The 25,752-nt window shown below is 35.3% G+C and overlaps 1 protein-coding gene and 1 long non-coding RNA gene across 2 annotated transcripts in view; one reads left to right on the top strand and one right to left on the bottom strand.

Moving 5' to 3' along the window:
* LOC128948197 (GON-4-like protein) overlaps positions 1-25,534 on the bottom strand; it is a 47,938-nt gene extending 22,404 nt beyond the window's left edge. Inside the window, exons 1-10 of the mRNA XM_054292809.1 lie at positions 25,345-25,534; positions 23,317-23,418; positions 22,098-22,138; positions 19,405-19,508; positions 14,479-14,677; positions 11,351-11,437; positions 7,953-8,121; positions 5,462-5,606; positions 5,177-5,327; positions 1,213-1,329 (exon numbers count right to left, since the gene is read on the bottom strand). Of these exons, the coding sequence (XP_054148784.1) occupies positions 1,213-1,329; positions 5,177-5,327; positions 5,462-5,606; positions 7,953-8,121; positions 11,351-11,437; positions 14,479-14,677; positions 19,405-19,508; positions 22,098-22,138; positions 23,317-23,418; positions 25,345-25,426 (1,197 nt within the window). The 5' untranslated portion in view covers positions 25,427-25,534. The remainder of the gene's footprint in view (positions 1-1,212; positions 1,330-5,176; positions 5,328-5,461; positions 5,607-7,952; positions 8,122-11,350; positions 11,438-14,478; positions 14,678-19,404; positions 19,509-22,097; positions 22,139-23,316; positions 23,419-25,344) is intronic.
* LOC128948167 (uncharacterized) lies at positions 3,788-4,969 on the top strand. Its single transcript, XR_008484093.1, has 3 exons — positions 3,788-4,024; positions 4,369-4,436; positions 4,869-4,969. It is a non-coding gene; the product is annotated as an uncharacterized LOC128948167 (long non-coding RNA).
* Positions 25,535-25,752: the final 218 nt, after the last annotated feature.

Below are 25,752 nucleotides of genomic sequence, written 5' to 3'. Positions count from 1 at the left end.
TTGGCTTTATAAAGGTTGCTTTAGTAAAAATCAGATTTTGTGGGAAGGAAAGTTCCCTGTGGAACAGGCGGTGATGAAGAGAAATGGATTTTATGGCATTCGAGTGCAGTTGTTGCCTTGGGGACAGGGCTCCCTGACTGCCTGACTCATAGGAATGGTGTCTGTGGCTCCAGGAAAAATCCAAAAGGAAAAAATCCACAAAAGGAAAAAATCCAGAAGGAAGAAAACCAGAAAAAAAAATCCACAAAAGGAAAAAATTCAAAAGGAAAAAATCCATAAGGAAAAAAAACAGAAGGGAAAAAAACAGAAGGAAAAACTCCACAAAAGGAAAAACTCCACAAAAGGAAAAAATCCATAAGGAGAAAATCCACAAGGGGAAAAATCCACAAGGAAAAAATCCACAAGGGGAAAATCCATGAGGAAAAAATCCACAAAAGGAAAAAATCCACAAAAGGAAAAAATCCACAAGGAAAAAATCCATAAGGAGAAAATCCACAAGGGGAAAAATCCACAAGGAAAAAATCCACAAAAGGAAAAAATCCACAAGGAAAAAATCCAAAAGGAAAATCCACAAGGAAAAAATAAAATCCACAAGGAAAAGAAATCCACAAGGGGAAAATCCATAAGGGGAAAATCCACAAGGGAAAAATCCAGAAAAGGGAAAAAATCCATAAAAGGAAAAAATCCAAAAGGAAAAAAATCCACAAAAGGGCAAAATCCACAAAAGGGAAAAATCCAAAAGGAAAAAAATCCACAAGCGGAAAATTCCACAAAAGGAAAAAACTCAAAAGGAAAATCCAGAAGGAAAAAATCCAAAAGGGGAAAACCCACAAGGGGAAAATCCATGAGGAAAAAATCCAAAAGGAAAATCCACAAGAGGAGAAAATCCAAACGGAAAATCCACAAGGAAAAAATCCACAAAAGGAAAATCCACAAGGGAAAATATCCACAAGGGGAAAAAAAAAAAAAACAGAAGGAAAAAAACCACAAGGAAAAAAATCCACAAGGGGAAAAATCCACAAAAGGAGAAAATCCACAAGGGGAAAAATCTACAAGGGGAAAATCCATGAGGAAAAAATCCAAAAGGAGAATCCACAAGGGGAAAAAAAATCCCCACAAAACCCAAAAAATCCCCACAAAACCCAAAAAATCCCCACAAAACCCAATAAAACCCCAAAACCGACCCAAAGCCCAGCTCCCCCGAGGAAATACCTTCAGCCAGAAGGGCAGGCGCTGCTCCTCCCGCTCCACAGGCGCCTTCCACTCGTGCGGCGGCAGCTCCTCACAGCACCGCAGCAGCACCGGCAGCTGCTTGGTCCTCTTGTAGTGCTGAGGGGACACGGACACAGGTGACAAAGGGACACAGGTGACACTGCAGCTCCTCACAGCACCGCAGCAGCACCGGCAGCTGCTTGGTCCTCTTGTAGTGCTGAGGGGACACGGACACAGGTGACAAAGGGACACAGGTGACACTGCAGCTCCTCACAGCACCGCAGCAGCACCGGCAGCTGCTTGGTCCTCTTGTAGTGCTGAGGGGACACGGACACAGGTGACAAAGGGACACAGGTGACACTGCAGCTCCTCACAGCACCGCAGCAGCACCGGCAGCTGCTTGGTCCTCTTGTAGTGCTGAGGGGACACGGACACAGGTGACAAAGGGACACAGGTGACACTGCAGCTCCTCACAGCACCGCAGCAGCACCGGCAGCTGCTTGGTCCTCTTGTAGTGCTGAGGGGACACGGACACAGGTGACAAAGGGACACAGGTGACACTGCAGCTCCTCACAGCACCGCAGCAGCACCGGCAGCTGCTTGGTCCTCTTGTAGTGCTGAGGGGACACGGACACAGGTGACAAAGGGACACAGGTGACACTGCAGCTCCTCACAGCACCGCAGCAGCACCGGCAGCTGCTTGGTCCTCTTGTAGTGCTGAGGGGACACGGACACAGGTGACAAAGGGACACAGGTGACACTGAGCCACAGGTGACACTGAGCCACACAGGTGACAAAGGGACACAGGTGACACTGAGCCACAGGTGACAAAGGGACACAGGTGACACTGCAGCCACACAGGCAACAAAGGGACACAGATGACACAGGTGACACTGAGCCACAGGTGACACTGCTGGGGTGACACTGCAGCCACACAGGTGACAAAGGCACACAGGTGACACTGCTCAGGTGACACTGCAGCCACACAGGAGACAAAGGGACACAGGTGACACTGAGCCACAGGTGACACTGCAGCCACAGCCACACAGGTGACACTGCTGGGGTGACACTGCTCAGGTGACACTGCTGGGGTGACACTGCAGCCACACAGGTGACAAAGGCACACAGGTGACACTGCTGCCACACAGGAGACACTGCCCAGGTGACACTGCTGGGGTGACACTGCAGCCACAGAGGTGACACTGAGCCACAGGTGACACTGCAGCCACAGCCACACAGGTGACACTGCTGGGGTGACACTGAGCCACACAGGGACACTGCTGGGGTGACACTGCTGGGGTGACGCTGCAGCCACACAGGTGACAAAGGCACACAGGTGACACTGCAGCTCCTCACAGCACCGCAGCAGCACCGGCAGCTGCTTGGTCCTCTTGTAGTGCTGAGGGGACACGGACAGAGGTGACAAAGGGACACAGGTGACACTGAGCCACAGGTGACACTGCTGGGGTGACACTGCAGCCACAGAGGTGACACTGAGCCACAGGTGGCACTGCAGCCACAGCCACACAGGGACACTGCTGGGGTGACACTGCAGCCACACAGGTGACACTGCAGCCACACAGGTGACACTGCAGCCACACAGGGACACTGCTGGGGTGACACTGCTGGGGTGACACTGCAGCCACACAGGTGACAAAGGCACACAGGTGACACTGAGCCACAGGTGACAAAGGCACACAGGTGACACTGCTGCCACACAGGTGACACTGCAGCCACATGGGTGACACTGCTCAGGTGACACTGCTCAGGTGACACAGCAGCCACACATGTGACAAAGGCACATGGGTGACAAAGGCACACAGGTGACACTGCTCGGGTGACACTGCTGCCACACAGGTGACACTGCTCGGGTGACACTGCTCAGGTGACACTGCAGCCACAGGTGACACTGCTCAGGTGACACTGCTGGGGTGAAGGACTGGGCTCTCTGCAGGTGTTCATGTCAATGAAGGGATTTTTTAATAAGGTTTTACCCACAGGAATATTAAAAATAATAACCAGGAGCTCAGTGCCGTGCTGGCTGCTCTCACAGATTCAGGCAGCTGTGCAGGTGTTGTTCTGTTTTATCTGCTTTTGTTTCATGCAGGTGTTGTTTTATCTGGTGTTGTTTTATGTGGTTTTATGCAGGTGTTGTTTTGTTTTATCTGGTTTTGTTTTATCTGTTTGTTTTACAGGTGTTTTATGTGGTTTTGTTTCATGCAGGTGTTGTTTTATGTCATTTTATGCAGCTGTTGTTTTACCTGGTTTTGTTTTATGCAGGTGCTGTTTTATCTTGTGTTGTTTTATGTGTTTTTATGCAGGTGTTGTTTTATGCATTTTTGTTTTATGTGGTTTTGTGCAGGTGTTGGTTTATCTTGTTTCTGTTTAATACAGGTGTTGATTTATGTGGTTTTGTTTTATGAATGTGTTGTTTTATATAGGTGTTGTTTTATCTGATTTTGTTCTATGCAGCTGTTGTTTTATGTGATTTTATGCAGGTGTTGTTTTATGTGTTTTTGTTTTCTGCAGGTATTGTTTTATCTGGTTTGGTTTTGTTTTATACAGGTGTTGGTTTATGTGTTTTTGTTTTGTGCAGGTGTTGTTTAATCTGGTTTTGTGCAGGAGTTGTTTAATCTGATTTTGTGACTAAGGGAAATAAAAGGTTAAATCCTCACTGCCACCCCAAGGATGACATTTTATTTGAAATAAGAAGCCCCTGGAGCACAGAGCAGCTGCTGGAAGGGTGTTTTATCTGGTTTGGTTTTGTGCAGGTGTTTTTTAATCTGGTTTTGTGCAGGAGTTGTTTAATCTGGTTTTATGCAGGAGTTGTTAAATCTGGTTTTGTAGGTAAGGGAAATAAAAGGTTAAATACTCACTGCCACCACAAGGATGACTTTTGGTTAAATAAGAGGCCCTAGAAATAATTCACCTGGATGAATTTTTAACCAGGATCACTGAGTTTTACCAGGACTATCTGAGCTCTAAAGAGTCCAATCAGTATTCTAATGGAAATAATCCTCAATTTTAAAAGTTAAATCCTCACATCTGCCCCAAGGATGACATTTTATTTGCAATAAGGAGCCCAGGAGGTGCCCTTACCCTGATGATGTTGTCAGGGGCTCTGTTCATGTTCAGGTTCTTGATCCTCACTGCCAGCTGGTGGGCAGGAGCTGTTTTATCTGGTTTTGTGCAGATTTTGTTTTATCTGGTTTTGTTTTATGCAGGTGTTGTTTTGTTTTATCTGGTTTTGTCCCCACTAGTTTATGGCACGGCATTACTGCCCAGTTGGCTGCAAAAACCACTTTTATTTCAATTTTGCTACTCAAAAGCTCACTTGGATCAACTTTTCATCAAGATTTATTGAGTTCTACCAGGACTATCTGAGCTCTAAAGAGTCCAATCAGTATCTAAGGGAAATAGAAGTTTAAATCCTCACTGCCACCCCAAGGATGACATTTTATTTGAAATAAGAAGCCCCTGGAGCACAGAGCAGCTGCTGGAAGGGTGTTTTATCTGGTTTGGTTTTGTGCAGGTGTTGTTTTGTCTGGTTTTGTGCAGATTTTGTTTTAACTGGTTTTGTTTTGTGCAGGTGTTGTTTAATCTGGTTTTGTGCAGGAGTTGTTTAATCTGGTTTTGTTCCCAGGTGTTTTATGCAGGTGTTGTTTAATCTAATTTTGTGGCTAAGGGAAATAAAAGATTAAATCCTCACTGCCACCACAAGAATGACTTTTTCTTGAAATAATTCACCTGGATGAATTTTTAACCAGGATCACTGAGTTTTACCAGGACTATCTGATTGGATAGTCCTGGTAAAACTAAAGAGTCTCTAAAACTAAAACTCTCTAAAGAGTCCAATCAGTATCTAATGGAAACAAAAGGTAAAATCCTCACTGCTACCCCAAACATGATAATTCATTTTAAATAAGAAGCCCCTGGAGCACAGAGCCCAGGAGGTGGCCCTTACCCTGATGATGTTGTCAGGGGCTCTGTTCATGTTCAGGTTCTTGATCCTCACTGCCAGCTGGTGGGCAGTTTTGGTGGGCAGCAGGTATTTGCTGATCAGAGGCTTGGGGAAATCCGTCCCTTCGAAATGTTTCAGCCCTAAAGCCAACAGGCTGCACAGGGAAAGAGGGAAGGGAAGGGATGAGAAACCTCTCAGCTCTCCCCGAGGATTGAAATCCTCTTTAACAAACCCATTTCCACCCGTTTTGTGCAAGAATTGTGCAATAATTGTGCGATAATCACTCACTTGTCCTCTGCCTTGGTGAACACGATCTTGTCCCGGGGAGGGTTTGCCCTCAAGGCACAGATGGGCAGCAGCTCCGGGTACATGAAAACTTTCCTGGTTGCCAAAATCCAGGCCACTTGCTTGGGCAAACACGAGAATTCGTTTGCTGGGAAAAGAATGAACAGGGAAGGGCAGTTTGGGGTGTGTGGATGGGTGTTTTTCACTGCTCACTCCTTGAAAAATCTGTTTCTTTTACTCCTTTCACTGCAAAAATAATTCCTTTTGGTTTTTAGAATTCGCAGATTTCCTAGTTTTCCCCTTTATGTTTACACCAGCAAAATGTAAAATTTGTTTCCCTTTCCATCTTTTCTTTTGCTCTGTAGCAAGGCAAAGACCAAGTGGCCACTCTGAAACACTTTTAGTATATTGTAATTAAGAAATAATTAACTTCTGATTGTGATGGTGTGACTTATGATATCTAGATTGTCTCACCCTTCACATGAGACTGAAAATAGAATAAAAATTGTTTAAAAGAACTCTAAATTGCCCCAAATCTGGGTCAGAAAAGGGAATAATCCACCCTGCCCCTCACTTATATTTCCTCACAGCCTGCTCATGCTTTGCCAACCCTGTCCTTGTGGAAAATGGATTTATAGGAAATTGGTGTGGAGGCCAAAAAACACTTTTAGAATATTGTAATTAAGAAATAATTAACTTCTGATTGTAATGCTGTGAGTTATGACATTTGTATTATCTCACTCTTTACATGAGACTGAAAATGGAATAAAAACTGTTTAAAACACCTCTAAATTGCCCCAAATCAGTGTCAGCAAAGGGCATAATCCTGTCCCTTCACTTATATTTCTTCATAAACTGGTACTTGGTGTGGCTAAAGCTGAGAGATAAATAAACAGTTTTAATATATTGTAATTAAGAAATAATTAACTTCTGACTGTGATGGTGTGAGTTATGACATTTGTATTATCTCACTCTTCACATGAGACTGAAAATAGAATAAAAACTGTTTAAAACACCTCTAAATTGCCCCAAATCAGCGTCAGAAAAGGGAATAATCCTGTCCCCTCACTTATATTTCCTCACATCCTGCTCATGCTTTCCTCACCCTGTCCCTGAGGGAAATGGACTTATAGGAAATTGGTGTGGAAAATTGGTGGTGTCATTAAGAAATAACTAACTTCTGATTGTGATGGTGTGAGTTATGATATCAGTACTGTCTCACCCTTCACATGAGACTGAAAATAGAACAAAAATAGTTTAAACCACCCCTCAGTTGCCCCAAATCGGGGTCAGCAAAGGGCATAATCCTGTCCCCTCACTTATATTTCTTCATAACCTGGTACTTGGTGTGGCTAAAGCCGAGAGACAAATAAACACTTTTAGTATATTGTAATTAAGAAATAACTAACTTCTGATCGTGATGGTGTGAGTTATGATATCCGGATTGTCTCACTCTTAGCCTGAGACTGAAAATAGAATAAAAACTGTTTAAAACACCGCTAAATTGCCCCAAATCGGGGTCAGCAAAGGGCATAATCCTGTCCCCTCACTTATATTTCTTCATAAACTGGTACTTAGTGTGGCTAAAGCTGAGAGACAAATAAACACTTTTAGTATATTGTAATTAAGAAATAATTAACTTCTGATTGTGATGCTGTGAGTTATGACATTTGTATTATCTCACTCTTTACATGAGACTGAAAATGGAATAAAAACTGTTTAAAACACCACTAAATTGCCCCAAATCTGGGTCAGAAAAGGGAATAATCCTGTCCCCTCACTTATATTTCTTCATAATCTGGTACTTGGTGTGGCTAAAGCTGAGAGATCAAGAAACACTTTTAGTATATTATGATTAAGAAATAATTAACTTCTGATTGTGATGCTGTGAGTTATGATATCTGGATTGTCTCACCCTTCACATGAGACTGAAAATAGAATAAAAATTGTTTAAAAGAACTCTAAATTGCCTCAAATCAGGGTCAGAAAAAGGAATAACCCACCGTGCCCCCTCACTTCTATTTCCTCACAGCCTGCTCAGGCTTTCCTCACCCTGTCCCTGTGGAAAATGGATTTATAGGAAATTGGTGTGGAAAATTGGTGGTGTCATTAAGAAATAATGAACTTCTGATTGTGATGGTGTGAGTTAAGATATCTGTATTGTCTCACCCTTCATATAAGACTGAAAATTGAATAAAAATTGTTTAAACCACCCCTCAGTTGCCCCAGATCAGGGTCAGCAAAGGGCATAATCCTGTCCCCTCACTTATATTTCTTCATAACCTGGTACTTGGTGTGGCTAAAGCCGAGAGACAAATAAACACTTTTAGTATATTGTAATTAAGAAATAATTAACTTCTGATCGTGATGCTGTGAGTTACGATATCTGTATTGTCTCACCCTTCACCTGAGACTGAAAATAGAACAAAAATTGTTTAAAAGAACTCTAAATTGCCCCAACCGTGGCTCAGCAGAGGGCACAGCCCACCCTTACCGCTCTTGCCCGCCTTCCTGGGGCTGCACTCCACGGGCACCCGCGCGTGGAAGTCGTGCAGGAGCTGCAGCGCCCCCTGCAGGTTGCAGGGCTGGAACACGCTCTGGAAGCGGGGGTTCTGCGGCGCCCGGTGCAGGCGGGAGCTGCAGGCAAAGCTGCCCAGCTCGCTCTGCGGGGGCGGCGCGCACAGGCACAAAGCGGAGCGGAAATTAGAAATGATCCCATCACAAAATGGGAGACAAACGGTCAGATTATAAATCCAATTATATCGTTATTGCTATTATAATAATAATACCATTATTTACAGAAATAATAATATTTATGGTTCTAAATAAACAGATTATAAAACAAATTATTGTTGTTATTATCATTATTATTATTATTATTATTATTATTATGCAAAAAACAGATTGGAAATTATAAATGATCAGATTATAAAATGGGATATAAATATTCAGATTATAAATCAAATTACATTATATTATTATTAATGTTGTATTTATACTAATATGATTATTTATATAAATAATATTTGGTGCTATAAATAATCATATTGTCGATTATCATTATTATCTATTATTATCTATTATTATTATTATTCACTATTATCATTTATTATTATTATCATTATTATCATTATACAATATTATATTATATTATATTATATTATATTATATTATATTATATTATATTATGATGTTATAATGATATAATAATATAATGATATATTATTATTATTATTATTATTGTTATTGTTATTATTAACATGCAAAAAATCAGATTGGAAATTATAAATGATCAGATTATAAAATGGGATATAAATATTCAAATTATAAATCAAATTACATTATATTATTATTCATGTTGTAATTATAATAATACTATTATTTAGATAAATAATAATATTTGGTGCTATAAATAATCATATTCTCTATTATCATTATTATCTATTATTATCTATTATTATTATCTATTATTATCTATTGTTATTATTATCATTATTATTATACGTTATTATATCACATTACATCATATTATATATTATATTATATTATATTATATTATATTATATTATATTATATTATACTATACTATACTACATTATATTATATTGATATAATGATATTATAATGACATTATTATTGTTATTATTATTAACATGCAAAAAATCAGACTTTAAATTATAAATGATCACATTAAAAATGTGACAAATACTCAGATTATAAATCAAATTACATTATATTATTATTTATGTTACATTAATAATACTATTATTTATAAAAATAATAATATTTGGTGCTATAAATAATCATGTTGTCTATTATCATTATTATCTATTATTATCTATTTTCTATTATTATCTATTATTATCTATTATTATTATTATACATTATTATATCACATTATATAATATTATATTAATATTATATTGTATTACATAACATTATATTATATTAATATTATATTATATTATATCATATCATATTATATTTCAATATTATAATTATATAATGATATGATTAAGTTATTATTATTATTATTATTATCATTATTATTATTATTATTGTTGTTGTTGTTGTTGTTGTTGTTGTTGTTATTATTAACATGCAAAAAATCAGACTGGAAATTATAAATTATCAGATTATACATGTGATATAAATAATCAGATTACAAATCAAATTACATTACAATATTATTGATGTTGCAATTATAATAATGCTATTATTTATATAAATAATAATATTTGGTGCCATAAATAATCATATTGTCTATTATCATTATTATATTATTATTATTATTATTATTACCATTATTATCTATTAATATTATTATTTTACATTGTTATATTATATTATATTATATTATATTATATTATATTATATTATATTATATTCGGATATTATAATGATATTATTATGATATTATTATTGTTATTGTTATTATTATTATTATTAACATGCAAAAAATCAGACTGTAAATTATAAATGATCAGATTAAAAATGTGATATAAATAATCAGATTATAAATCAAATTACATCACATTATTATTGATGTTGTAATTATAATAATACTACTATTTATAGAAATAATAATATTTGGTGCTATAATAATAATAATATAAATTATTATTACTATTATTAATTTTACATTATTATATTATATTTATTATATTATATTATATCACATTATATCACATTACATTACATTACATTACATTATATTACATTACATTATATTACAATATTATCATGATATTATGATGACATTTAGTAGTAGTAGTAGTAGTAGTAGTAGTAGTAGTAGTAGTGGTAGTAGTATTACTATCTGATTATAAATCTTCATTTGGGGCATCACAAATCCAGGGAAATAATAATAACAATAAATTGATTATCCATTGATTATCCATAAATTTATTATTCATTCCAGTATTTATCCCACTAAATCCATTATCCATTCCAATATTTATCCCATTTAATTGATTATCCATTCCAATATTTATCCCACTAAATCCATTATCAATACCAATATTTATCCCATTAAATTGATTATCCATACCAATATTTATCCCATTTAATTGATTATCCATTCCAATATTTATCCCATTATCCATTCCAATATTTATCCCATTAAATTGATTATTCATTCCAATATTTATCCCAATAAATCCATTATCAATACCAATATTTATCCCATTAAATTGATTATCCATTCCAATATTTATCCCATTAAATTGATTATCCATTCCAATATTTATCCCATTATCCATTCCAATATTTATTCCATTAAATCCATTATCCTTTCCAATATTTATCCCATTAAATTGATTATCCTTTCCAATATTTATCCCATTAAATTGATTATCCATTCCAATATTTATCCCATTATCCATTCCAATATTTATCCCATTATACATTCCAATATTTATCCCATTAAATTGATTATCCAATCCAATATTTATCCCATTATCCATTCCAATATTTATCCCATTAAATTGATTATCCATTCCAATATTTATCCCATTATCCATTCCAATATTTATTCCATTAAATCCATTATCCATTCCAATATTTATCCCATTAAATTGATTATCCTTTCCAATATTTATCCCATTAAACCCATTATCCATTCCAATATTTATCCCATTATCCATTCCAGTATTTATCCCATTAAATTGATTATCCACTCCCATATTTATCCCATTATCCATCCCAATATTTATCCCAATAAAGTGAAAATTAAGATTCCTATCCAAACCCTTAATTCTCAGTTTAACGGGATAAATAAAACAATTCACCTTTCTAAGTAAATTAATTACAAATAAATTAATATTTCTAAGTTTGCCCAGAGACCAGGAACAATTTGAATTTCTGGAAATCTGATTTTAGGACATTTCTTACCAAAAACATCTGGGTGGTGCTGGCCTCTGAACTCAGGGCAGGGTTGAAACTTGCCAGGAGATGGATTTGAGTCAGGAGCTGAACGTGCTTGAGGAATAAAATCAGAAAAATTGGATTTTTTTTTAAAATTTTATCACAAACCCAAAGGCACAAGAAATATCCCCTGAGCACAGCAAAAATCTCTGCAAAAAAACCTTAAAATCAACAGAGAACTGAGGGGAAATGTTAAAAGTTTATTACAGAAATTTTGAAGATATCAGAAATTTTTGGGCCGTTTCGCAGCTTTGGTGCCAAATTCTCATCACAGCCAATACAGAAATTAAATTTTTTCCTATAAAAACACATAATTATTTCTTGAACAGCAAAGATTTCAGCTTTTAGAACTGCCCATTTCTGAATTTGGTGTGGTGGCAGGAGGACACAAAAAATAACCCAAACTAGATCGAGAATAATACCGTTAAATAGTAAAAAAATGGATAAAAATGGGATTTTTCCAGAATAGAATCGTTACATTTCGTACCTGCTGCGATAATACCGTTAAATAGTAAAAAATGGATAAAAATGGGATTTTTCCAGAATAGAATCGTTACATTTCGTACCTGCTGCGATAATACCGTTAAATAGTAAAAAATGGATAAAAATGGGATTTTTCCAGAACATAATCGTTACATTTCTTACCTGCTGCGATAATACCGTTAAATAGTAAAAAATGGATAAAAATGGGATTTTTCCAGAATAGAATCGTTACATTTCGTACCTGCTGCAATAATACCGTTAAATAGTAAAAAAATGGATAAAAATGGGATTTTTCCAGAATAGAACCGTTACATTTCGTACCTGCTGCAATAATACCGTTAAATAGTAAAAAATGGATAAAAATGGGATTTTTCCAGAATAGAATCGTTACATTTCGTACCTGCTGCGATAATACCGTTAAATAGTAAAAAATGGATAAAAATGGGATTTTTCCAGAATAGAATCGTTACATTTCGTACCTGCTGCGATAATACCGTTAAATAGTAAAAAATGGATAAAAATGGGATTTTTCCAGAATAGAATCGTTACATTTCGTACCTGCTGCGATAATACCGTTAAATAGTAAAAAATGGATAAAAATGGGATTTTTCCAGAACATAATCGTTACATTTCTTACCTGCTGCGATAATACCGTTAAATAGTAAAAAATGGATAAAAATGGGATTTTTCCAGAATAGAATCGTTACATTTCGTACCTGCTGCAATAATACCGTTAAATAGTAAAAAAATGGATAAAAATGGGATTTTTCCAGAATAGAACCGTTACATTTCGTACCTGCTGCAATAATACCGTTAAATAGTAAAAAATGGATAAAAATGGGATTTTTCCAGAATAGAATCGTTACATTTCGTACCTGCTGCGATAATACCGTTAAATAGTAAAAAATGGATAAAAATGGGATTTTTCCAGAATAGAATCGTTACATTTCTTACCTGCTGCGATAATACCGTTAAATAGTAAAAAATGGATAAAAATGGGATTTTTCCAGAATAGAATCGTTACATTTCGTACCTGCTGCAATACCGTTAAATAGTAAAAAATGGATAAAAATGGGATTTTTCCAGAATAGAACCGTTACATTTCGTACCTGCTGCAATAATACCGTTAAATAGTAAAAAATGGATAAAAATGGGATTTTTCCAGAATAGAATCGTTACATTTCGTACCTGCTGCGATAATACCGTTAAATAGTAAAAAAATGGATAAAAATGGGATTTTTCCAGAATAGAACCGTTACATTTCTTACCTGCTGCGATAATACCGTTAAATAGTAAAAAATGGATAAAAATGGGATTTTTCCAGAATAGAATCGTTACATTTCGTACCTGCTGCAATACCGTTAAATAGTAAAAAATGGATAAAAATGGGATTTTTCCAGAATAGAACCGTTACATTTCGTACCTGCTGCAATAATACCGTTAAATAGTAAAAAATGGATAAAAATGGGATTTTTCCAGAATAGAATCGTTACATTTCGTACCTGCTGCGATAATACCGTTAAATAGTAAAAAAATGGATAAAAATGGGATTTTTCCAGAATAGAACCGTTACATTTCTTACCTGCTGCGATAATACCGTTAAATAGTAAAAAAATGGATAAAAATGGGATTTTTCCAGAATAGAATCGTTACATTTCGTACCTGCTGCGATAATACCGTTAAATAGTAAAAAATGGATAAAAATGGGATTTTTCCAGAATATAACCGTTACATTTCGTACCTGCTGCAATAATACCGTTAAATAGTAAAAAATGGATAAAAATGGGATTTTTCCAGAATAGAACCGTTACATTTCGTACCTGCTGCAATAATACCGTTAAATAGTAAAAAATGGATAAAAATGGATTTTTCCAGAATAGAATCGTTACATTTCGTACCTGCTGCGATAATACCGTTAAATAGTAAAAAAATGGATAAAAATGGGATTTTTCCAGAATAGAACCGTTACATTTCTTACCTGCTGCAATAATACCGTTAAATAGTAAAAAATGGATAAAAATGGGATTTTTCCAGAATAGAATCGTTACATTTCGTACCTGCTGCAATAATACCGTTAAATAGTAAAAAATGGATAAAAATGGGATTTTTCCAGAATAGAACCGTTACATTTCGTACCTGCTGCGATAATACCGTTAAATAGTAAAAAATGGATAAAAATGGGATTTTTCCAGAATAGAACCGTTACATTTCGTACCTGCTGCGATAATACCGTTAAATAGTAAAAAATGGATAAAAATGGGATTTTTCCAGAATAGAATCGTTACATTTCTTACCTGCTGCGATAATACCGTTAAATAGTAAAAAAATGGATAAAAATGGGATTTTTCCAGAATAGAATCGTTACATTTCTTACCTGCTGCAATAATACCGTTAAATAGTAAAAAAATGGATAAAAATGGGATTTTTCCAGAATATAATCATTACATTTCTTACCTGCTGCAATAATACCGTTAAATAGTAAAAAATGGATAAAAATGGGATTTTTCCAGAATAGAACCGTTACATTTCTTACCTGCTGCGATAATACCGTTAAATAGTAAAAAATGGAGAAAAATGGGATTTTTCCAGAATAGAACCGTTACATTTCGTACCTGCTGCATTTGCTGCTGCAGCCTCTTCCTCTGGGCAGTGTCCAGGACCAGGCTGAGCTGGGGTTTCTCATTTGGATTTTTGGATTTTTCGCTTTCTTGGGGGGCTTTGATTGAGGATTTTTTAATTCTCAGCTGCTCCAGCTGCTCCTTCACCGTCTGGTGCTGCTTGTTCAGCAGATTGGCCAGAGGCTCCTCAAATCTGATGGAAATCAAAATTGAAATCTGGAATTAAATGGAATAAATCCCTAATTCAATAATGCTTCACGTTTACTTAGAATTTTATTTATATATATATATAAAACAAAATATATATATATAGATTTTTTTTTATTTATTTAGAAATATACTGATTATATATTAAATATAATTAAATATTAAATATATATTTAAATAGATATTTCATATATATAAATATAATATATATTAAATATAAATATAAATATACATATATATAGAGATATATATATATAAAAATAAAATTATATATTAAATATAATTAAAATATATAATCACTGATTATATATTTTATTCTATCTGGGTTCGGTTTTACCATCTCTATACGAAGTCCAGCTGGAAGGTCTCCACAAAGACCAAAACTGATGCAAACCCTGCTAATTGATTAAAAAATTAATTTAAAATATTCAAAAATACTAAAAAATTTAAAATATTTAGGTATATTGAATATTTACTTATAATTCTATATTAAAATATTTTATATCAATTTTCATAATATGCTAATAATATTAAAATATTTTATTATTAATATTTATTAAAATACCATAATAATATTTTATATTATTATAATATTTAACATATAATTAACTTTAAAATAGTTAAGTATGTTTAACTTTTTAATAAGTATATTTAATTTATAATTTAGGTTTATATTTATTTATATAAGTTATATATTTATTTATGTAAGTTAAATACTTATTTATAAGTGTACTTAATTTTTAAAGAATATTTAATTTTTTATATTGAATATTTATATAAATATTAAATACTTATATAAATATTTAATATTTTTACTTTAAAAAATTTAAAAATATTATTTACTGAGAATATTGTTGATATATTTTATTCTATCTGGGTTCGGTTTTGCCATCCCTGTGCTAATCAATAACTTCAGCTGGAAGGACTCCGGAAAGACCAAAACTGATTCAAACCCTGCTACTTGATTAAAAAATTAATTTAAAATATTCAAAAATACTAAAAAATTTAAATATTTATGTATTTTGAATATTTACTCATAATTCTATATTAAAAATATTTTATCTCAATTCTCATAATATTCTAATAATATTATATTTTGTTATTTATATTTATTAAAACACCATAATAATATTTCATAATATTATTATAATAATATTTAATATAGAATTAACTTTAAACTAGTTAGGTATATTTAACTTTTTATAAGTATATTGAATTTATAATTTAGGTTTATATTTATTTATATAAGTTATATATTTATTTATGTAAGTTAAATACTTATTTATAAGTGTACTTAATTTTTAAAGAATATTTAATTTTTTATATTGAATATTTATATAAATATTAAATACTTATATAAATATTTAATATTCATACTTTAAAAAATTTAAATATATTATTTACTGAGAATATTGTTGATATATTTTATTCTATCTGGGTTCGGTTTTGCCATCCCTGTGCTAATCAATAACTTCAGCTGGAAGGAGTCCGGAAAGACCAAAACTGATGCAAACCCTGCTACTTGATTAAAAAATTAATTTAAAATATTCAAAAATACTAAAAAATTTAAATATTTATGTATTTTAAATATTTAGTTATAATTCTATATTCAAAAATATTTTATAACAATTTTGGTAATATTTTAATGATGCTATTATATTTTTGTTATTTCTATTTATTAAAAGAACATTATATTATTTATAACATTATTATAGTAATATTTAATATTTCATTATAATATTATATAATATATATTTAATTATAATATCTATTAATATTTAATGTATTATAAATATATAAATTATATATATAAAATTTATGTATAATATATAAATATATATATATTTATATATTCATGTATAAATTATTATATAGAATGTATTTTATATAGATTATATATAGATATATAAAAAATATATATTTATATATTGTAAATATAAATACAAAAAATATATATTTATATATTATAAATATATATAAATATATATAAAATAAAATATTGTTATATATTATATATATAATATATAATTTATATAAACAAATATATAAAAACTTTTATATATTTACATATGTAAATTATTATATGAAATGTATTTTATATAAATTATATCTATAAGTATATATAAATATATATATTACAAATATGAATATATATAAATATATATTTATATATTATATATATAAGTATATACAAAAATAATATATTTATATATATTATATATGATAGAAATAATTTATGCATATATATAAAATATATATAAGTATTTATATATTTACATACATAAATTATTGTATAAAATGTGCATATATTATATATAAATATATATATACATTATAAATAAATATAATATATATTATATAAATTATATATATAAATATATATTATATAAATTGTATATATAAATATATATAAATATATATATATATATATAGTAAATATAAAAATATATAAATATATATTTATATATTTAAATAATATATTTATATATTATATAAATATAAATATATAAGTATATAAATATAAAATTATTAAAATATAAATATAAATATATAAATATAAAATATAAATATAAATATAAATAAATATAAAATTATGAAAATATATAAATATAAATATAAATATATAAATATATAAATATATAAATATAAATATAAATAAATATAAGTATAAAAATATAAAATTATAAAATTATAAAAATATAAATATATAAATATAAGTATAAATAAATATAAATAAATAAAAATAAAATTATATAAATATAAATATAAATATAAATATATATAAATATAAATAAATATATATAAATATAAAAATATAAAATTATAAAAATTAATATATAAAAATATATAAATATAAATATAAATAAATATAAATATAAATATATAAAATTATAAAAATATAAATATAAATATATAAATATATAAGTATAAATAAATATAAATATATAAATATAGAAATATAAAAATATAAATATATAAATATATAAATATAAATAAATATAAAATATAAAATTATAAAAATAAATATATATAAATATATAAATATAAATAAATATAAATATAAAATATAAAATTATTAAAATATAAATATTAATATATAAATGTATAAATATAAGTATAAATAAATATAAAAATATAAATATAAATATAAATATAAAAATATAAATATAAAATATAAATCTAGATATAACTCCAAACACATATGCTACAGATCGAGTTTCTGCATTTCTCTGGCTAACCTCCCCTTTGCAGCCGGCCGTGCCTGGCAGTCTGTCGCTGGCTCTGCCCTGCCCGGCCCTGTGGCACTGCCCAGCCCAGGGCCGGCACTCGGCCCCCCCAGCCTTCGCTCTGGCTCCTTTCCCAAACAGAGCCAGCCGCGCCTCGAGCTGCTCTGCCCCATGCGTGAGGAGCCGCCCCCACCCCGCAGCTCCTCCTGAGCTGCTGCAACATGGAATTGTTATCTGGAGAGAAATCACAGAAATATTCCGTGCTTTGGGTTGGAGGGAGCTGAAATTTCATCTCATTTCACCCCCATTGCCGTGGCAGGGAAACTTTCCACCGTGCCAGGGTGCCCCAAAGTGTCCAAAGGAACAAAACAGCTTCTCTGGAAATCTGGTTAATGAATTTAATCCCAAATGCCCAAAGATTTCTGAGTTCAGGAGTTAGATCCTCATCTCCTCAAGTTTGGGTGCAAGAGGGTTTTTGGTGGGAGCAATGTTCTCATTGAACCATGGAATGGTTTGGGTTGAAATAAATCTTAAAACTCATCCAGTGCCATGGGCAGGGACACCTCCCACCATCCCAGCCCTGTCCAATCTGGCCCTGGGCACTTCAGGGATCCAGGGGCAGCCACAACTTCTCTGGGAAATCTGATTTCATGGATTTAATCCCAAATGTCCAAATATTGGTGAGCTCAGGAGTTTCAGTTCCTCACTCTCCAGTTTAGGTGCAAGGGGATTTTTGGGCAATGTTCTCATAGGATCATGGAATGGTTTGGGTTAAAACAGAATTTAAAACTCATCCAGTGCCAAGAGCAGGGACATTTTCCACCATCCCAGGGTGCTCCAAAGTGTCCAACCTGGCCTTGGGCACTCCCAGAAACAGCCATAGATTCCCTGGAAAATCTGATTTAATGTGTTTAATCCAAGTATCCATAGTTAGCTCAGGAGTTCCAGCTCCGTTTACAGCTTCTCACCTCCTCAGTTTAGGTACAAGAGGATTTTTGGGCAATGGAATGGTTTGGGTTAAAACAGACCCAAAAACTCATCCAGTGCCAAGAGCAAGGACATTTTCCACCATCCCAGGTGCTCCAAGCCCTGTCCAACACTGCCAGGGATCCAGGGGCAGCCACAGCTTCTCTGGGAAATTTGTTTTAATGAATTTAATCCCAAATGTCCAAAGATTGGGGAGCTCAGGAGTTTCAGCTCCTCACCCCCTCAGTTTAGGCGCAAGGGGATTTTTGGGCAATGGAATGGTTTGGGTTAAAACAGACCCAAAAACTCATCCAGTCACAAAAGCAAGGATATTTTCCACCATCCCACGTTGATCCAAGCCTTGTCCAGCCTGGGCCTGGACACTGCCATGAAGAAAAACGGCTCAGAGCTTTCAGAACAGCGCCCTGAGCTGCCAGGACACTTTTCCTCTTTGGTGGCTGCCACAGAGGCTTTCCCTCAGAGGAAATCGGGACAGAAATAAATAAATAAATTCTCCTACCTGAGGGCCTGGGGGGTGTTGAAATTTGGCCTGGACTCTGTAACAGCATCTCCATCTTCTGGCCTCTCATCTTTCATGCTGGAGAAGCCCATCTCCCCCTGGAACTGCAGAGACACGCAGCAGCTCAGAGGAGGGAGCTCAAGGAAGGGATTTAACTTTGGATAATCAAGCTTATGATGGTCTGCTCAGCACAGAGCCTCCCTTCAGGAAATCCCTAAAGGCCTTCACTTTACAGATCTTCACTTCAGGAAATCCCTAAAGGCCTTCATTTTACAGATCTTCACTTCAGGAAATCCCTAAAGGCCTTCACTTTACAGATCTTCACTTCAGGAAATCCCTAAAGGCCTTCACTTTACAGATCTTCACTTCAGGAAATCCCTAAAGGCCTTCATTTTACAGATCTTCACTTCAGGAAATCCCTAAGGGCCTTCATTTTACAGATCTTCACTTCAGGAAATCCCTAAGGGCCTTCATTTTACAGATCTTCACTTCAGGAAATCCCTAAAGGCCTTCATTTTACAGATCTTCACTTCAGGAAATCCCTAAAGGCCTTCACTTTACAGATCTTCACTTCAGGAAATCCCTAAAGGCCTTCATTTTACAGATCTTCACTTCAGGAAATCCCTAAAGGCCTTCACTTTACAGATCTTCACTTCAGGAAATCCCTAAAGGCCTTCATTTTACAGATCTTCACTTCAGGAAATCCCTAAGGGCCTTCATTTTACAGATCTTCACTTCAGGAAATCCCTAAGGGCCTTCACTTTACAGATCTTCACTTCAGGAAATCCCTAAAGGCCTTCACTTTACAGATCTTCACTTCAGGAAATCCCTACAGATCTTCACTTTAGGAAATCCCTACAGATCTTCACTTTAGGAAATCCCTACAGATCTTCACTTTAGGAAATCCCTGCAGATCCTCACTTTAAGAAATCCCTGCAGATCTTCATTTCACAGAGCTTCACTTTAGGAAATCCCTACAAATCTTCACTTTAGGAAATCTCTGCAGACCTTCCCTTCAGGAAATCTCTGGAGATCTTCACTTTAGAAAATCACTACAGATCCTCAGTTCAGGAAATCCCTGCAAATCTTCACTTCACAGACTCTCCCTTCAGGAAATCCCTGCAGATCTTCCCCCTTCAGGAAATCCCTACAAATCTTCATTTCACAGAGCTTCACTTCAGGAAATCCCTGCAGATCTTCCCTTCAGGAAATTTCTACAAATCTTCACTTTAGGAAATCCCTGCAGATCTTCAGGAAATCCCCACAAATCTTCACTTCACAGACCCTCAATCCAGGAAATCCCTGCAGATCTTCACTTTACGAAATCCCTGTAAATCTTCCCTTCAGGAAATCCCCACAAATCTTCCCTTCAGGAAATCCCTACAAATCTTCACTTTAGGAAATCCCTACAGATCTTCAGGAAATCCCCACAGACTTCATTTCGGGAAATCCCTACAAATCTTCACTTCAGGAAATCCCTGCAGATTTTCATTTCACAGACTTTCACTTTAGGAAATCCTTGCAGATCTTCACTCCAGGAAATCCCTGCAGATCTTCAGGAAATCCCTGCAGATTTTCATTTCAGGAAATCCCTACAGACCTTCACTCCAGGAAATCCCTACAAATCTTCACTTCAGGAAATCCCTGCAGATTTTCATTCCGCAGACCTTCACTCCAGGAAATCCCTACAAAGCTTCACTTTCGGAAATCCCTGCAGATCTTCAGGAAATCCCTGCAAATCTTCCCTTCAGGAAACCCCTGCAAATCTTCAATTTAGGAAATCCCTGCAAATCTTCATTTCAGAAAATCCCTGCAGATTTTCACTTCACAGATCTTCCCTCCAGGAAATCCCTGCAAATCTTCCCTTCAGGAAATCCTTACAGACCCTCAGGAAATCCCTGCAAATCTTCACTTTAGGGAATCCCTACAGATTTTCACTTCAGGAAATCCCTACAGATCTTCATTTCACAGAGCTTCACTTCAGGAAATCCCTGCAAATTTTCACTTCAGGAAATCCCTGTAAATCTTCACTCCAGGAAATCCCTACAGACCGTCAGGAAATTCCTGCAGATCTTCCCTTTAGGAAATCCCTGCAGATCTTTACTTCAGGAAATCCCTACAGATCTTCAGAAAATCCCTGCAAATCTTCCCTTCAGGAAATTCCTACAAATCTTCACTTCACAGATCTTCATTCCACGAAATCCCTGCAGATCTTCCCTTCAGGAAATCCCTGCAGATCTTCAGGAAATCCCTAGAGATCTTCACTCCAGGAAATCCCTGTAGACTTTCCTTCACTCCAGGAAATCCCTGCAAATCTTCCCTTCAGGAAATCCCCCCAGATCTTCACTTCAGGAAATCCTTGCAGATCTTCAGGAAATCCCCGCAGACCTTCATTTCACAGACTTTCACTTCAGGAATTCCCTGCAGATTTCCACTTCACAGATCTTCACTCCAGGAAATCCCTGCAGATCTTCCCTTCAGGAAATCCCTACAAATCTTCAATTTAGGAAATCCCTACAGACTTTCACGTCAGGAAATCCCTGCACATCCTCACTCGTGGCAATCCCTGCAGACCTTCCCTTGCCAAGGCCAAACGTGCCCCAGCAGGGGCAGAGCCCCTGGCACGCCCCAGCACCCTCCAGTGCCACGTGCCAGCTGCCAGCCCTGATTTGTGCCACTTTATTGTCACTTACTGTCTCAAACAGCTCCTCCATCAGCTCGTTCACCTCCTTTTCTGCAAGGAAAATGAAAAGGGATTATCAGGATGCCTTTTCCAAGAAACACTCAGCAAATCCTGTCATAATATCAGCAAAATTAAAGGAATTGCTCTCACAAAGGGAAATCCTCCTCCTACAAACAGAGGACCAAAAAAAGAAAGGCCCCTGATAATTCCTTTTTTAATGCTGGGCCCTAAAAAAATCTTGAGCTGAGATTGTCTGGATTTTAAAATATCACATAAAAACTCATATTTTATATTCATAATATTATATATATATATATATATATATATATATATATATATAAAACATAATATATAATATATAATACATAATATACAATATATAATGTATAATATCCAATATTATACAATAATATACAATATATAACGTATAATATATAACACATAATGTATAATATATAATATATAATATGTAATATATAATATGTAATACATAATACATAACATATAATACATAATACATAATATATAATATATAAGGTATTATATACAATATATATTGTATAATATACAATATACAATATACAATATATAATGTATAATATATAACATACAATATATAATATATAATATATAATATAATATATAATACATAACATATAATATATAATGTATAATATACCATATATAATGTATAATATATAACATATATTATATATTTTTATATATTTTATACATTTTTATATATTTTATATATTATATATTTCATCTCATCTAAATATATTTTATATTTATACAATTGCATATTTATAATTCATTATTACATTTAAAGTTATGTAAATCTGCAGTAAGACCTAAAGCAAGTGTGGCTTTTTGCAAAGCCAGAAAATGATATGTTTATAAAACTAAAGTCTGCGAGGACTTTAAAATCTAATTAAATTTAAACACAAGGCAAACATTCAAATCTGAACTGCCTGAAGCTTTCAGAATTTATTATCACTTAATTTCAGGTTTTATTGTCACCTAAATATTGTTTTTCATCTAAATTTTGTTCTTCACCTAAATTTTGTTTTTCAGGTTGTGCTGAGCACAGCAGCTCAGCCCAGATCCCCCCCATAGCACTATCCCAGAGAGCCAAAAGCTCTTTAATTAAATAAATCCTTATTTAATATCCTGCACCACAAAAATTCCTTGCCACAAAACAATTCCCAAGGAATTCCTGAGGAACTCACTGGTGATTCTCACAGCACGGTCATTCCTGAAATCCTCTGTGTCTGGTTCATCCAGATCTTCCAGGAAATTGTACTCGGGGTCATCATCATCATCAGCTTCATCTGCAACAAAGCAGGTTTTAATCAGGGTTTAATCAGGTTTTAATCAGGTTTTGAGCAGGTTTTGAGCAGGTTTTGAGCAGGTTTTGAACAGGTTTTGAGCAGGTTTTAATCAGGTTTTACACAGATTTAATCAGGTTTTGAACAGGTTTTGAGCAGGTTTTAATCAGGTTTTGAGCAGGTTTTGAGCAGGTTTTACACAGGTTTTACACAGATTTAATCAGGTTTTGTGCAGGTTTTGAGCAGGTTTTAATCAGGTTTTGAGCAGGTTTTAATCAGGTTTTGAGCAGGTTTTGAGCAGGTTCTGAACAGGTTTTGTCATCATCCTGCCCCAGCACCAAGCCAGGAGTTTTATTTATTCACTGTCACAAAGAGGAATTTTGTATTTATGGAAACAAGAACAAACCTGACAGCTCAAACTGAGTTCTGCTCAAGTTCTGACCAAGTTCTCACCAAGCTCTGCTCAAGCTCCAACCAAGCTCCTACCAAGCTCTGCCCAGGGAGGTGGTGGAGCCACCATCCCTGATGTTTTTAAACAAGCCTGGATGTGGCGATTTTAACACAAATTCATGGTGTTTGTCACACCAGTGACCCCTCCAGCTCCACCTCTCCCAGGTACCTTCGTTCTCCACGTCATCATTCATGAGCAAGTTCGGCTCAAGTTCTGGCCAAATTCTGGCCAAGTTCTGGCCAAGTTCTGACCAAGTTCTGACCAAGTAAGTTCTCACCAAGTTCTCACCAAGTCCTTCCCAAGTTCTCACGAAGTTCTGCTCATGCTCTGCTCAAGTTCCAACCAAGCTCTGACCAAGCTCTGACCAACCTCTACTCAAGCTCTGCTCAAGTTCCAAGTTCTGCAATGGCCATTCATGGTGTTTTACACACCAGTGACCCTCCCAAGGTCCACCTCTACCAGGTACCTTCGTTCTCCATGCCACCGTTCCTGAGCGAGTTCTGAGCAAGTTCTGAGCAAGTTCTGAGCAAGTAAGTCCTCACCAAGTCCTCACCAAATAAGTTTGCACCAAGTTCCCACCAAGTTCCCACCAAGTTCTGCTCATGCTCTGCTCAAGTTCTGCTCAAGTTCTGATCAAGCTCCGACCAACTTCTGCAATGGCCTGCCCACTGGAGGTGGTGGAGCCACCATCCCTGAATGTATTTAAGCCTGGGTGTGGCGATTTTAACACAAATTCATCGTGCTTTTCACACCAGTGACCCCTCCAGCTCCACCTCTCCCAGGTACCTTCATTCTCCACGTCATCATTCATGAGCAAGTTCTGCTCAAGTTCTGGCCAAGTTCTGGCCAAGTTCTGCTCACGTTCTGCCCAAGTTCTGCCCCAGTTCTGCCCAAGTGGTTCTCACCACGTTCTCACCACATTCTCGCCAAGTTCCCACCAAGTTCTCACCAAGTTCTGCTCATGCTCTGCTCAAGTTTTGACCAAGCTCTGACCAACCTCTACTCAAGCTCTGCTCAAGTTCCAAGTTCTGCCATGGCCTGCCCACTGGAGGTGGTAGAGCCACCAACCCTGAATGCATTTAAGCCTGGATGTGGCGATTTTAACACAAATTCGTGGTGTTTGTCACACCAGTGACGCTCCCAAGCTCTCCCAGGTACCTTCGTTCTCCATGTCATCATTCATGAGCAAGTTCTGGCCAAGTTCTGCCCAAGTTCTGAGCAAGTTCTGGGCAAGTTCTGCCCAAGTTCTGAGCAAGTTCTGGGCAAGTTCTGGCCAAGTTCTGGCCAAGTTCTGGCCAAGTTCTGAGCAAGTTCTCTCACCAAGCTCTCTCACCAAGTTCCAAGTTCTGCAATTGCCTGCCCAGGGAAGTGGTGGTTTCACCATCTCAGAATGTGTTTAAACACGACTGATGCGGCAATTTCAACACAAATTAACGCCGTTTGTCACACCGGCGACCCTCCCAAGCTCTCCCAGGTACCTTCGTTCTCCACGTCGTCGTTCATGAGCCCCCTGAGCCACCTCTCCCACTCCTCGTCGTCGCCCGTGCTGGGCTCGTACATGTCGGGGGTGATGTCGGGCGCGCGCAGCTCGGCCTCCAGCTGCCCCAGGGGCACGTCCTTCAGCGGCCGCTTGGAGCGCGTCCTGAAGGCAATCAGGCTGTCCTCCAGGGGCTGCGGGCACAGACGAAACATCCCTGGGGTTTAATGTCCCAGAACGTCCCAGAGAAAACTCAGAACGTCCCAGAAAAAATACACAAACTCTCCCCCAAAGAAACCCCAAAGTCCCAGGAAAAAGCCCACAAAGTCCCCCCAGAACTTCCTTAGAAAAAACCCAGAACGTCCCAGGAAAAAACCCAGAACGTCCCAGGAAAAGCCCAGGAAAAAGA

This window comes from Melozone crissalis, unplaced genomic scaffold (genome assembly GCF_028551555.1).
Source record: "Melozone crissalis strain CALT ecotype California unplaced genomic scaffold, PUWL_Pcris_2 ptg000114l_1, whole genome shotgun sequence".
Lineage (NCBI taxonomy): Eukaryota > Metazoa > Chordata > Aves > Passeriformes > Passerellidae > Melozone > Melozone crissalis.
The sequence above is the reverse complement of the archived record's forward strand: the minus strand, read 5'-3'. Positions and strand labels throughout refer to the sequence as shown.